The 13,121-nt window shown below is 36.4% G+C and overlaps 1 protein-coding gene across 3 annotated transcripts in view; it reads left to right on the forward strand.

The window, feature by feature from the left end:
* The window catches only part of nectin1a (nectin cell adhesion molecule 1a), a 44,887-nt gene that overhangs the window by 22,162 nt on the left and 9,604 nt on the right, over nucleotides 1–13,121 (forward strand). The window contains exons 2-6 of one of the 3 annotated variants that reach the window (XM_053478442.1): nucleotides 3,884–4,255; nucleotides 4,849–5,148; nucleotides 5,310–5,427; nucleotides 9,453–9,604; nucleotides 10,570–10,707. In XM_053478442.1, the coding sequence (XP_053334417.1) occupies nucleotides 3,884–4,255; nucleotides 4,849–5,148; nucleotides 5,310–5,427; nucleotides 9,453–9,604; nucleotides 10,570–10,707 (1,080 nt within the window). Of the gene's footprint in view, nucleotides 1–3,883; nucleotides 4,256–4,848; nucleotides 5,149–5,309; nucleotides 5,428–9,452; nucleotides 9,605–10,569; nucleotides 11,054–13,121 lie in introns of all 3 variants that reach the window. The other 2 variants (XM_053478443.1, XM_053478444.1) reach the window with 2 other exon arrangements.

The following is a 13,121-nucleotide window of genomic DNA, read 5'->3' on the forward strand; positions in this document are numbered from 1 at the left end:
TAGACTTTACAAAACACAAAGAACATGCAGGATAGCAAAAAAATGCAAACATAACAATATTCATTATTTGGGGGCATGAAAGTCCTTTTTTTAGCCATCATTAGTTAATGATATTGAATTCATAATACTGGCATACCTCTCAAGAGATACCTGGTGTCTAGTTAGCTGCGACATGTTGGGAATTACAAATGTTGCTCAGATAAGGTGTGCCTTTTGTCCAGTGGGGATTATATTTAGTTCATACACATTTTACTACTGACAAATGTCTGTCTTTGATCATGACATTAAAACAACTGAAGCAGGAAATATTATATTTGTTTATTAGTGATTTGTTTAAAAATGTCTAAAATGTTACTTGACAGGCAGTCATAAAATTGTTATTACTGCTAAGACAAAAAAATAATGTAATGAAAACAAATGTTGGTCGTGAATTTAGTCCTTCTCTATATATCCTCCACCTAAGGTGACGTACTGTACCTTGGTAATCACCTGGTCATCATCAAATGCGTGCCCAGAAGTTGTTTCTTTAAGTGATAGAAAAGTAAGTAGTCACTGGGTGCATGGTCGGGGGAATAGGAGAAACGAAGCAGAATTTCGTACCCCAAGTCGCCCACAAGTTTCACTGTTTCATGTGCTGAATGGGCTGGCGAATGAAGAAGTAAATAAATTTTTGAAACGAGGTGCACCATTTTTGGTTTTGACCCTCTAGCAGTATCGTGCGGAACTATACCGCAGGTTTTTTAAACAAGAAGAAATTTCTCCCACAGTCTAAAGACCTGCAGATTAGGCTAATTGGCCTTCCTAAATTGCACAGAGTGTGTGAGTATGTATGTGTGCCCTGTGATGGATTGGCACCCTGTTCAGGGTGTACCCCGCCTCGTGCCCTAAGCCTCCTAGAGATAGGCTCCAGGCCCCCCACGACCCTGGATAAACTGGTATAAATAATGAGTGAGTAAGTAATGTATAAATGTCTTTATTTGCTTTACACAGCTACCCAGCAGTCAGCAGAGACACAGCTGTCAAATTGTTAGCTAGCTTAAAAGCTTATTTTTAGCGAGTTAACAGTTGAAGGATATGATGGCATCACCAAGTGTTTTTGGTGCTAAACAATGGACAATGGTAAAATGTAATTGTACAAAAAAAACACCAAAAAAAACCCTACCTTGAACTCCCTAAGGGCTTTAAATGTTTCTTTAAAGTTGAATCCAGATGCCAAAAGCCAAAAGTCTCTTACTTGTGAATCTAATCTGATTATCGGTTCTTTAAGTTTGGCTGCGCTGTGTTTACAAACTGTAAAAGTGTTCGTATTTTATCAGTTATTAGTGTAGCAACAAACCGAAGTCAAAGGACTGATTGTCCTCATCCATGCAATTGGACATCAGCCTGGACTTTAATACCCATACTGAATGCTATAATCTGCTGCTATAGCCGATGCACTCAGGTCTACATTCATTAGTGCTTTCCGTATTTGTGTTCACTTAATAAAAGCCATTGACCCTGCTAAGGCAAACTCACTCCCCCACTGTCTAGTCTAATGTAGGGCAGTCCCTCTGCATCATTTAACTGCTTATTTAGTTAGTAGCCCTTGTGTTAATCCCCCCACCCCCTTTTTGTTTTTTATTTTTTGGAAAGGCGCTGTATCACCAAGAGATTTAATATTATTAAATGACTGTCCTGCATATCAAATTGTCTGGAGAGTTATTAAAAGATATGATTTGGAGGTACATTTTGAAGGTAGTACTCATTTTAATAAAATCCCTGCCCCTCCCCCAATCACAATGTGATATCTGGTCATTCAATTACTTGAGTGACATTTAAATTATTCAGATGAAATTACTATTTTATCCTTATGCTAACGCATTATAGCCTGACAAGGAACTCTTATCTGTGCATGCATGCAAACATCTAGCTATAACCCGTATTATGTATTATAAGTGTGTTTATTCTTCATTGATAAGTTGTCAACTTCTATAAATAAGTAAGGAATAAAACACTTGCCCTTTTAAAGGAAAATAATCAGTGTTGGGGTTGTGTTTTCTTATATTTATACCACACTTGCAAGTGTTTTATTCCCCTGATACATCAGCAGTTTTGAGTGGGTGAATGTTTTTAGGCTTTGCATGGAATTGTAATCAGCAGATTAACCGAATATTCTTTGGAATGAATCCAAACTGGGTCAATGTCCATGCAGATTTGTTACAGATTAGTAACAAGGAAGACTGCATTTTGTGAAGATGAAAGAATCCCTGTGAAAGCCATTAGTAACAAGATCTAGTTGATCTTCTTTTGCATTTTTGAATGCACTTTAACCTTTAATGCCAGCAACACAGCATAGGTCAATGACGGTTAAAAAAAATGCTTGCATTCCATGGAAGTGTTGCTGATGTGTGTTGACGGCAAGGCTTCAAACTTTAAACTCTATACTTGGGTTTTCGGATATGTCAGGTACAGTAGAACAAAAGTTATCATAACTTTTATAAAAGGTAAATTTTACCACTACCGAAATATGGGAATGATGTCACAAAAATGTAGACCTCTCAAAATTAACAAATTATTATGATCTTTTGGTCATAGAAACAACTGAAGATAAAAACACCCAATAAAAACACTTGATCATGTACAGGTATAGCTGTGCTATTTGTTTGCCTATATGATTCATTTTCAAATTTTTGCTGAGTCATGTTTGTATAGTTGGTTAAAATTAACTGGGGGATAAAAAAAGATATGTCACTTTATACTGCACAATCCCGAGCCCTATGCTACCATGTTCTCATTTGCATTTGAGTGCACTACCCTGTGCTGCATGTCAGTCATCGCTTTATATATTTTTCTAGTAACTGTAAAAAAAAAAAAATCTGTAACCATTTTAGGGAAATTGTTTAAAATGTAATGCATTATATTTTATAGATACACACGCCACCTTTCAAGCTGTGTCTAGGGTTTAGAAGAGCATACTTTCAGCTCAGACACTGAGCTGGTTTTGCCATTCAGACCTGGCAACCCTGATATGGATCATTAAGTTGCTGAACTTTCTCCATCCTCCTCCATCATCTCTGTATGTCAAGAGTGATCTCTCTCTTACCACCACTCATCAAATGCCTGGCTTATATAATGGTTAAGAAATGATGTTGGCTTTACTTCTATGTGTATGTTCATGAAAAAAAACTAAGATGAGTATAATTCTTGACAGATGACCTCCACTCTTCAACTGCTGCAAGTCACAAAAAAAAGGAAATGCTGAGTTGAAATAAAAAGCCTTTTGTTCAGTTTGCTTGCCCTTAAGGCAGAGGAATTGTGCTTGCTTGCATAGTATATTGAGTTAACATTTTCAAGTCCAAAAGGATTTTTAATTCAAAAAAAAAAAAGGGGGAGGAAAAAGAAATAAAGAGCAATCCAGTGTTATGGTTACATAAGAGACTCTTTTGCAATACAATACAGCCTTGTTTTTAGTTACACTTTTGGTTGGCCACCGTGTTTCAATCCTTTTATTTATTCAACATTGGCTTAAGGACACGCACAAATACAATCACATATGTGAACCTCTAAGCCATTGCTGACTCTTACTGCAACCAGAGCTCTTTAACATTATTATTTTTAGACACACAATCTCAGGTAAATGTGTTTCTCAGGAATATCCATATCCTGCATATAAAAAATATAATAGGTATCCAAGGGATAAGATTATGTTCATATTAACATACTGCCACATATCTGAATAAGATGTAATTCATATAATGAATGACTTTCAACGTTTGACCATGAATCTTATGAAGCTCTTTATAGTCTGCAACTAATAATAAATGGATTCTTAAAAATGTGCTGAAAAAATGTGAAAGCAAGTGGAATGTAAGAAATCATCTTTCATCTTTATCTTGTCTCTCAGGCTCCAGTGGTCAAACTGTTCACACGGACAGTGACCGGTCAGGCTATGTGGGCACTCAGGTGGAGCTGCGTTGCCATTTTGCCAACAGTAAACCACCAGTCAAGATCTCCCAGGTAACCTGGCAGAAGTCTGTCAATGGCACCAAACAGAACGTGGCCATCGCCAATCCAGCTCTGGGCGTGTCAGTGCTACCAGCTTTTAAAGACCGCGTGAGGTTCAAGAACCCAGCAGTTCGGCAGAGAACTCCATCACTGGAGGACACGACTATCATCTTTAGTAACCTGAAACTGTCTGATGAGGCTACGTACATCTGCGAATATACCACGTTCCCTGCGGGTAACCGGGAGAGTATGGTCAATCTTACTGTTTACGGTATGTTCAATTCTATTCAACTATAAGAACTATGAAAAACAAACCACAAATAAAGTCAAAGTCATTACTCTGTTTTTCTTATTGGGAAATTCAGAGCCAAGATTCCAGTGGAACCTTTTTTTTTTCCTGGAAACTTCGCAGCAATCACATATGGGAAGAAAAAAAAACAGTCATCTACTTGCTGTGTTTAATCTTTTATTCAGTTATATATTTTTTATAGCACTTATACCAATATACAATTCACAAAGCAATTAAAGAAATCTAGATGTACATTAAGATCTCTAATGAGAAAGCCAGAGGAGACAAGGGGTAGGAGAAACTCTAAGGAAACTCAAGGAAGACGGGATGAAATAGACACCAGATAGCGGGATTATAAATCATTACAGTATACAGATGTCAAAGAAGTCAAACAGTACTACAGTAAGTGGGCTAAAAGGATGTTCACTTTGAGCACATATAATAATAATAATAATAATAATAATAATAATAATAATAATAATAAGAGTCTTGGAATGAGCACATGGCGGTTCTTAAGTACAAATCTACAGTATCTAGAGGAATTTAACAAATGCTGCACAATTTCTATTTTACAGCTCGACCAATGGTGCAGATGAGTCTGTCCACTCCCACCATAGTGGCAGGATCAAAAGATACGAAAATGACCGTAGCAACGTGTGTCTCAGCCAACGGGAAGCCTCCTGCTGTCATCTCATGGGACACTGAGTTAGACGGTGAAGCAAACACTGAGGAGATCAGGAACAGTGATGGGACGATAACAGTGCGCAGTGACTACATCATGATACCCAGGCGAGAAGCACATGAGCAGCGGCTTACCTGCATCTCCACCTACAATAACGATCAGCAAACAGAAACCATTCTTCTCAATGTGCAGTGTAAGCAGACAAACTAGAGTCCACTGTGGAACAAAATAAATAATATACTATATATACACTTAAGTTTTAAGAACATGTACCAACACAAACATACATTTTTCCAGTTTTATAACATATATTTTTACTGATAATGAGTTTGTTTTGCCTTGCTTTATGTACAGATGAGCCAGAGGTGAGCATTGAGGGGTTTGATGGAAACTGGTATATAAATCGAGAGAATGTCCAGCTGACTTGCGTGGCTGATGCTAATCCAACTGTTTCTTCATATCAGTGGAGATAGTAAGTACACCGAACAGTACAAGAAATTTTTGGGTAGATACTCTATGAACAGTTTGACTGCAGAGGCCAAAAATATGACACAAAACATTGTCTATAATGACAATTTGGCAACCACTATATATTCTTATTTTATAAACTTTATACTTTATCACTAAAGTGAGTGGCCCAATCTTCATGCAAAGCTGATATGTCGTGACCAGCCAATCTGTTGCATGATCAGTATAGTAGAACTACCAGTTTTACAGAATAGAGGCTGTCATGAGTAAATTAAATGTTTTTAGTGGATTTTTTGGGAGAATGATAAAGCCAAGAAAAGCATTCATTAATGACAGGTATGACTTTTTTTGTGTCCATGATATGTTCTATAAAATAGGACAATATTCAAATGGATGTTGAATTGTGCGACGATTTAGAACTTAAAAGTCAGCCGACATATTATTGTTAGTAAACTGAATATTTACTGTAAATGACCACCAAAACAGCTGCAATCTGATTTATCCTTTGTGACAACTCTGGCAGAGTTATAGCTTTTTGCATAATCAAACAAAATTCACACTTATATAACCCAAACAATTTTGCTAAAATATTTGGCATTGTGCTTTTTAACACCCTTGTGGCTCGAAGAAAATGTGCACAAATATTCTCAGTTGGAAAAAAAAATTCTTCTCAGAACTGTGAAAATGGAGATCTCATTTTTGAGTTTTGCAGCTGTTGCTTTTTTATTACAGGTTACAAGGTGGTCAAGTTACCTTCAAAAAATAAGCCTTCTAGGATTTTCTTATATACATTGTGAACTTGTGATTTTACACAAAAATGGAAACTATATTAAGATTGCAGAATAAAAGTACAAACCACATCAACCCAAAAAATGACCTCGTCATGCTAGTATGAGTTATGTAAACTCCCTGATCCGTTCATATTTTTGCAACTTTTATGGCTTTCGGTTCTGACCATCAACAATGTTCTTTGCAGAATGTGTTACTGTTTGCTTGCATTTCTTTCCCCCCCCCCCCACGTCATGTCAGCTATGTTTCTATATCAAGTATTTCAATGATCCTTAGTCATGCCATGCCTTTTGGAAATGTTCGTGAAAAATGTGAATATTAAAAAGACATCTAGTGAAAAAAATCACTTATACAGTCTCAAAAATTTACATATTATTTTCTGTTCTTTGTGTATTCTTGGATCCGTTTTTGGACCTTCTCAGTTGGAATTCTTCCTGACATCTCAGTTCAAACTCTGCCAAACCACTCGCCTATTGATTTTTTTCTTTCAATATGTGTTCTGCTTTCTTCAGATCAGGCTTGGAGAACAAGAAGGTCAAGTTGAAATGTATTTCATTTGGTTCTTTACACTATTTATTTTTTTTATACTTCTTTTTTTTTTTTTACTTCTGTCGTATTGTTACCCAGTAATTAAGTAAAGCACAAACCTTTGCACTCAGCTGTTCATTATGAAAGGGTTATTTCCCCATTTAAATCTTGAGCATTAAATTCTGCCTTAAATTAATAAAACGTGTTTTTATATTAAAAAAAAAGTGATAAAAGTGATAAAAATATACTTATATGCCAATACTGACTATGAAACACTAAAAGGTGTGAATAATGTACAAGCTTCAGACATGTGTTCACACATTTTGTGGAACTGAAATGCAGGGGAGAAAATAAAAGTGTTTTTTTTTTTTAAGTGACTTTTGTTTCATTTTCAAAATTAAGGCCGAGGAGAGAATGTTTAGATTTGAAATAAACTAATTTAGAGCTTTAACTTAAAATTGTTTTGTGGACACTATTGTATCATTTAAAATAAATGCATCTATATGTATTTAAAACATGTGATGTGTTCATTAATAAATGAAAAAAATAATTACTGGCTGAATAAGACAATTAAACAATGATTGCGCTCTGATATGTGAATGATCCAACAGGTGTGTCATTATTAAGGCTTTGTGTCGCATCACACCATCCTGTTATTGACATTTCTTATAACACTACGCCAAATCATAATCTGTCCCTTACATAATCAGCCGTTCTGTTTTTATGCCTTTATGGATATTTTTATAGTTTATCCATCTGTCAGACTGTCTTTCCAAGATTCTTGTTAGTGCGATATCTCAAGAATGAGTGGTTGAATGTTTGTCATATTTTTTATGCAGATGAATTGCATTGCACATGAACTGATTAGATTTTAAAATTGATTCAAACTAGACCACAGATCTATGTGGAAATTTTTAATATTGACCAGTTCAATACCTCTAACCTAAGGTAGTGGGTTATAAACATTTCTATATCTGCACTATGCTCTTAATGGGTTTCATCTGTTACTGTATGTTTTAAACCTCTGAACATTCGATGCAGTAGAAAGAGGTTCTTATATTGGAAATAAATGCTGAAGGTTGGGAATGTAAAATAATCAATATTGAAATTACTGTATAGCAAGGCTTGTGACCATAACTTTAATACTGTCATAGTTTCAATGTCAAATCCTGCCAGCTAGATATAGCGTAACTGCCAGGGTTGTGGAATAGAGACATCTGGTCACATGACAGCACACACTTTCTCCATGTTAGTCTGATTCATGCAACAACATTTTTAAACTAAAAACAAAACCCAGAGAAAAGGTGAAGTAGGGTTGAAGGATGCATCAGTTTTCCTGTGCAAAAAGTTCAATATGTCTTTCCTGAGCTAGAAGTTCAATGTGAGATATGACCATTCACCTTTTCTGTGTGTGTGTGTGTGTGTGTGTGTGTAAGAGTGGGGGGGGAGTGGTTTAGCCTGGTTGTCTTGCTGTCTGACACAAAGAAAATGTAATCTGATATCTTGCACACACTTAAAAGAGAAAGTGACTGTGCTGCATTATGGCTGGATCTTGAGAACGGTTAGTCATAGAGCCCTCATTTCTGATTGTTCCAGAGAGCAGGCTTTACTTTAGGTTCAGAATGTTAAGTTTTGTGTGTACTGTATGTCCAAAGTTGGGGTCAGGATGGTGGTTTTTCGTAGTGGTTTATTAGGTGTTTGTTTCTGTTTAGTTTCTTTGTGTGAAAGAATTTAGTGTAAAGTCAGCAAATTTCTATAGGGAGCAGTCCGGATACCTGGCTTAAGGCTGTGATGTGACTTTTTTTTTTTTTTTTTTTAGGGGGTTGCAAGATTTAGGGAGAATTGGCAATACAAAAATACTAAGGTAGTTTTTTGCTGATTCACCATCTAGACACTGTGGAATCCCAATTTTTTCCACAGAGAATGAGTTTTGGAGCGAGTTTTAAATAGGGTGTAGAAGGGGTTTCTTACTATCGATCCATGTTTTTTATTTTTTTTAGCTTTTATAGATCTTTATTTTTTAAGCTTTATAGAAGCAGCTATAGCAAAGAGGTTTGCCGTGGGTATTAAACAAATCCTCGTAACTCAAAAACAACGCATTTTCTGAGGACGATAGCACTCGGGAGACACAACTGAATGTTTTGATATAAGTTTTGTGGGGGTGCATGCAAAATCGAAGGCGAGGCCACCTACGCCTAAATCAGATGAATGGGAATTTGGGGAAAACTGTTGGTCTGATTTATTAGAAAAGCAATAGTGATCCACTCCCAGCCATACCCCCGGGAGGAGGAGAGATTGGGCCCTGAAACGTGGGCCTGTGTTGGGCTTAATCCCAAAACATTGTTAAAAATTGTGTGTTTAGGTAAAAATAATTATATATAATTAAGAGGAGTGTAAAAATATGTACAAATTTAAATAATGTTTGAAATTTAAATAATGTTTTCTGTCCATGCATGCATCTCAAGACAATTTTTTAAAATATTTATAGAATTTATATGGAATTATTCATATTATCAACAGTACAATATACAATATTTTATGAATATTTTTATCATTAAAATTAGTAGAAGAAAAAACTAGGCTTGTTGATGGATGCATAATTGTCAACTTTGACCTGATGCTATTTGGGAAATCTAAATTGTAAATACAGTACATTGGTGTATGTAACACTGTCTCTCATTGTAAAATCCCATTTTTTTTTTGTCCTTGTAGTCTGAATGGCTCCATGCCAAACACAGCCATGCAACGTGAGGAGACACTAATCTTTAAGGGTCCTGTAACCTATGACATGGCAGGCACATACATGTGTGATGCAACGAACAGTATTGGTACAGGTTCGGCATCAGTTGAGGTGATTATAACAGGTAAGGACTGAATTTACATCTCTGAGTGTTCATGATGTATGTTTTATGTGAGAATGCTTTTGTCATTTTACTGAATTGCCTCTGAAACATCACCATTATATAAGAACGTTTTGTTATGAGGATTTTCTGGCACAGCATTTCTTCCTTGTCTGGTTCCTTTCAATGTTCTCTGAGGTGCATGTTTTTTTTTTTTTTTTGATGCTTGATGTAATGCTATGTACAGTATAAAGTTGTTAGAAATCTTGTAACAAAACTAAAATTCTGCATGGTATCTCATTTATCACTGTACTCGCCTGCTCGTGGTAATGGACTGTCATGTTCTGTCAAAATTTTACTGTAGGAAATATGCGCTGATGCTTGCTGCTCTGTCTGCTGCATGCTTGGTTCTCTTCTCCTGAGTTTTCACTCAGTGCTCAAGTAGTCAAACACCATCACTCCCTTAACCTCATTTACCTCCCTTTCCATAATGTCATTTAAAGCTGCTGGGGGAAGAATTTGAATTAATTGTTTAAAATGAAAAAGTCGATGGTGATAAAATTGTGGAAATATTCATGCACATGGCCAATGTTAGTCGGCTAGCTGGCAATCATTAGATGACAGATGGTAATCATATTTAGCTAAAGGTTGGGGTGGAGAACATGAATCAAATCGAATGACAAAAGAACACAGGCCAGATAATTATAATATTTGCCTTAAATGAGACCAAGATGTTTTACTGTCTAGCTACGTATCCAGTTACAAATTTATTTACTAGCTTACTTGCTTACATACGTACTTAATTACTTAATTACTCACTCTCTCACTTAGATATGCAATAAGAAATATCCAATCTAGGAGATTGGAAAACATTAGGATTGAAAGAATATCACAGCATTCCACCAGCAGTTTTAACTACATAAAATGGAGCTGTTAGAGGAATTAGAGAAAGATTTATACCCTCTTCCCTTCCATCTCTCCTTACCCAGAGTCCCCTAGTTCCACACACACCGAGCAACAGCGAGCAGGAGCTGCTATCGGTGGAGCGGTTGTGTGTGGTACAGTGCTACTGGCAGCCATTATATTGCTGGTGGTGTTCTTTCATCGACAGAGGCGCACGTTTAAAGGTGATTACAGCACCAAAAAACAGGTCCTGGCCAACGGCTTTGGCAAAGCCAGCGACCTGTCATCGTGCCCCTCTCTGCCTCAGAGCCTGACCTATCCTGAAGACCTGAACTATCCTGAGGATGAGAAGAAACCTGAAATTTATGGAGGTCCCAGTTTCTTAGGTGAACATGTACCTGAGTTCCACAATCATCCTCCCAACAGGATGCAGTCCTACAGTCCAGTGGAGGACAACAAGAGGTTGAGATATAATGAACAAGGCTACAGGGATGGCTATGGGTCTGAAGTGGAAGTCTCTGTGGATATGGTTCCTCAAATGGATGGCTCTGTCATCTCTAAAGAGGAGTGGTATGTGTGAAAAAGAAAACGAGGCAAAAAAATCTTTGCATATAAAGTCATTAAAATGTCATCAATAGAAGTCCTTTCCACATTTCACATAGAGATTTAAATCTAAATAAATATGGCTGAGCTTTATTTAGATTAATTGCTGGCTTTGGAACGCAGTCCAGAATGATGAGTATTTTTCAACAATCTACCGGTCCTGTTTCTGATTTGTTTTACATTTGTTGTTTGCTAAAGTCAATTATTTCACAGTGCTGGAAAACTCTTAAACCTGACTAGCCTGAAGGAGTTTACTATTCTATAACTGCAGTTTTGACAGTTGTTCCAGCTACAAGGAAACTCCAGATGTGCTAGTTCTAATATGTTTTTGTTTCCATGACAAAAGCAAAGTCAGGGGGGCATTTACGTCAAACACTCCACAAAACCAATGTCCGATAAATAAAACTGTAAAAGTGTTTATTAACAAAGAAAAACAATCATATGGTGAGGGTTTCAATTAGACAACAATTATTTAAGGTTTTTGGAAGAAGTCTCCAGTGTCACTTTATAACAGTCTGTAACTTTCACGCTGTGGGTTGTTATTAGCAAGTTGCTTTTGACTTTATTAACTTTAAGCAGGAAATAAAGGAGTTTTCATAGAAAAAAAATCCTATTAGGGGTGGTAACAATAGCTATCACCTTTCTTTTCTCACTTTGATATTTTAGGCTACAGCCATTATTCATTAGGCACGTTTACATGGACCCTAATATTCCAGTAATAATGGGAATAAAAGCGCAATCAGAATAAAAAATGCATCATGTAAACATCTCAATAGGAACAACCTGACTGGAATAAATCTTCAATCAGAACGAGAGTGCTGGTGTAAACCTTTAATAATGTCTTCAATAGGTAATATTAGCCATGTAAACAATTGAGTTGATTGTTTCGCTCTAGAAGGAATATATTCCGTCTTTGTGTGTTTGTCACACATGGGGGTATCCTTAGATGATCTGACAAGATTACGGGAAGGAAATGTTGCTTGCATTCCTGATTGGTATAAACTCTGAAAACAACTTTATTCCACCTGTGCTTTCTTTCATCCACCGGGTCTCTGGTTCAGGAAGGGGCACTGATTGGCTCATGTAGTAAATCATTCAACCAATCATAGATGAGACTAAAAGAATCATAAAACAGAAGGTGGGATTCATCTGAAAAACATGGGAAGTCTAACCTAACCTAAAATTTAGATTCTATTTCTTTTCTTCTGTTATTTTGCCGAGAGATTAAACACTTTACAGCAGACAGAACCACTTTGCATATGGCAAAAAAGTTATATTCTGATTAAACGCTTTGAGCATGTAAAAGCACATCTTATGAGATCATTGTCCATGTAAACAGTTAAATTGGAATCTTTAACCGGAATGATTTCAATCAGATTGAGAAAATTTTGCCCATGTCGACGGAGCACTTATTAAAACAGATAAAGGCACTTTTGTTAAATTATAGTGTGAATACTGTATAATTTACTAGTATAAATGAAGAGCATGGTGTAGTGGCGTTTTTTCCTTTTTTCTTCCCAGATACACTCAAAAACCCTGTACAGCAGATTTACTTTCACCTGTCCTTGGCTTTATCAGAACCTTGGCTATATCACAGCGTGAGACAGTTGGGCATGAGTAAAGTCAGATGAAGACTAAACATCTAGTGGGTGACAAGAAGCGTACAGTACGTGAGAAGTCTCGGCATCTCACGCACACAGAGAACGGGTTCAAAATGAAACATTCAGACATCGTTCATGCACTTTGTTTACTGTGAAAATTTTGCACTGTCGCAGTTAGTGTTGTACTTTGTTCATACTTTATTATAATAGTAGTAGTTGTAGATAAAAAAAATAGATAATAAAATGACACATTTTACATGGAGTGTCAATAGACACTAAAATAAAGAACAAAAAAGAAACAAAACATGGAGGAAGTATGCATGCACATTCTAGTCAACTGTAGTAAAGGCAAAATACATGAAGTAGCATTTCCTTACCTTAGCTTACCTTTTAAACAGGGCTTCATGATAGTGCCAAACGATTCATATTTGTCA

This window comes from Clarias gariepinus, chromosome 19 (genome assembly GCF_024256425.1).
Source record: "Clarias gariepinus isolate MV-2021 ecotype Netherlands chromosome 19, CGAR_prim_01v2, whole genome shotgun sequence".
Taxonomy (NCBI): Eukaryota; Metazoa; Chordata; class Actinopteri; order Siluriformes; family Clariidae; genus Clarias; species Clarias gariepinus.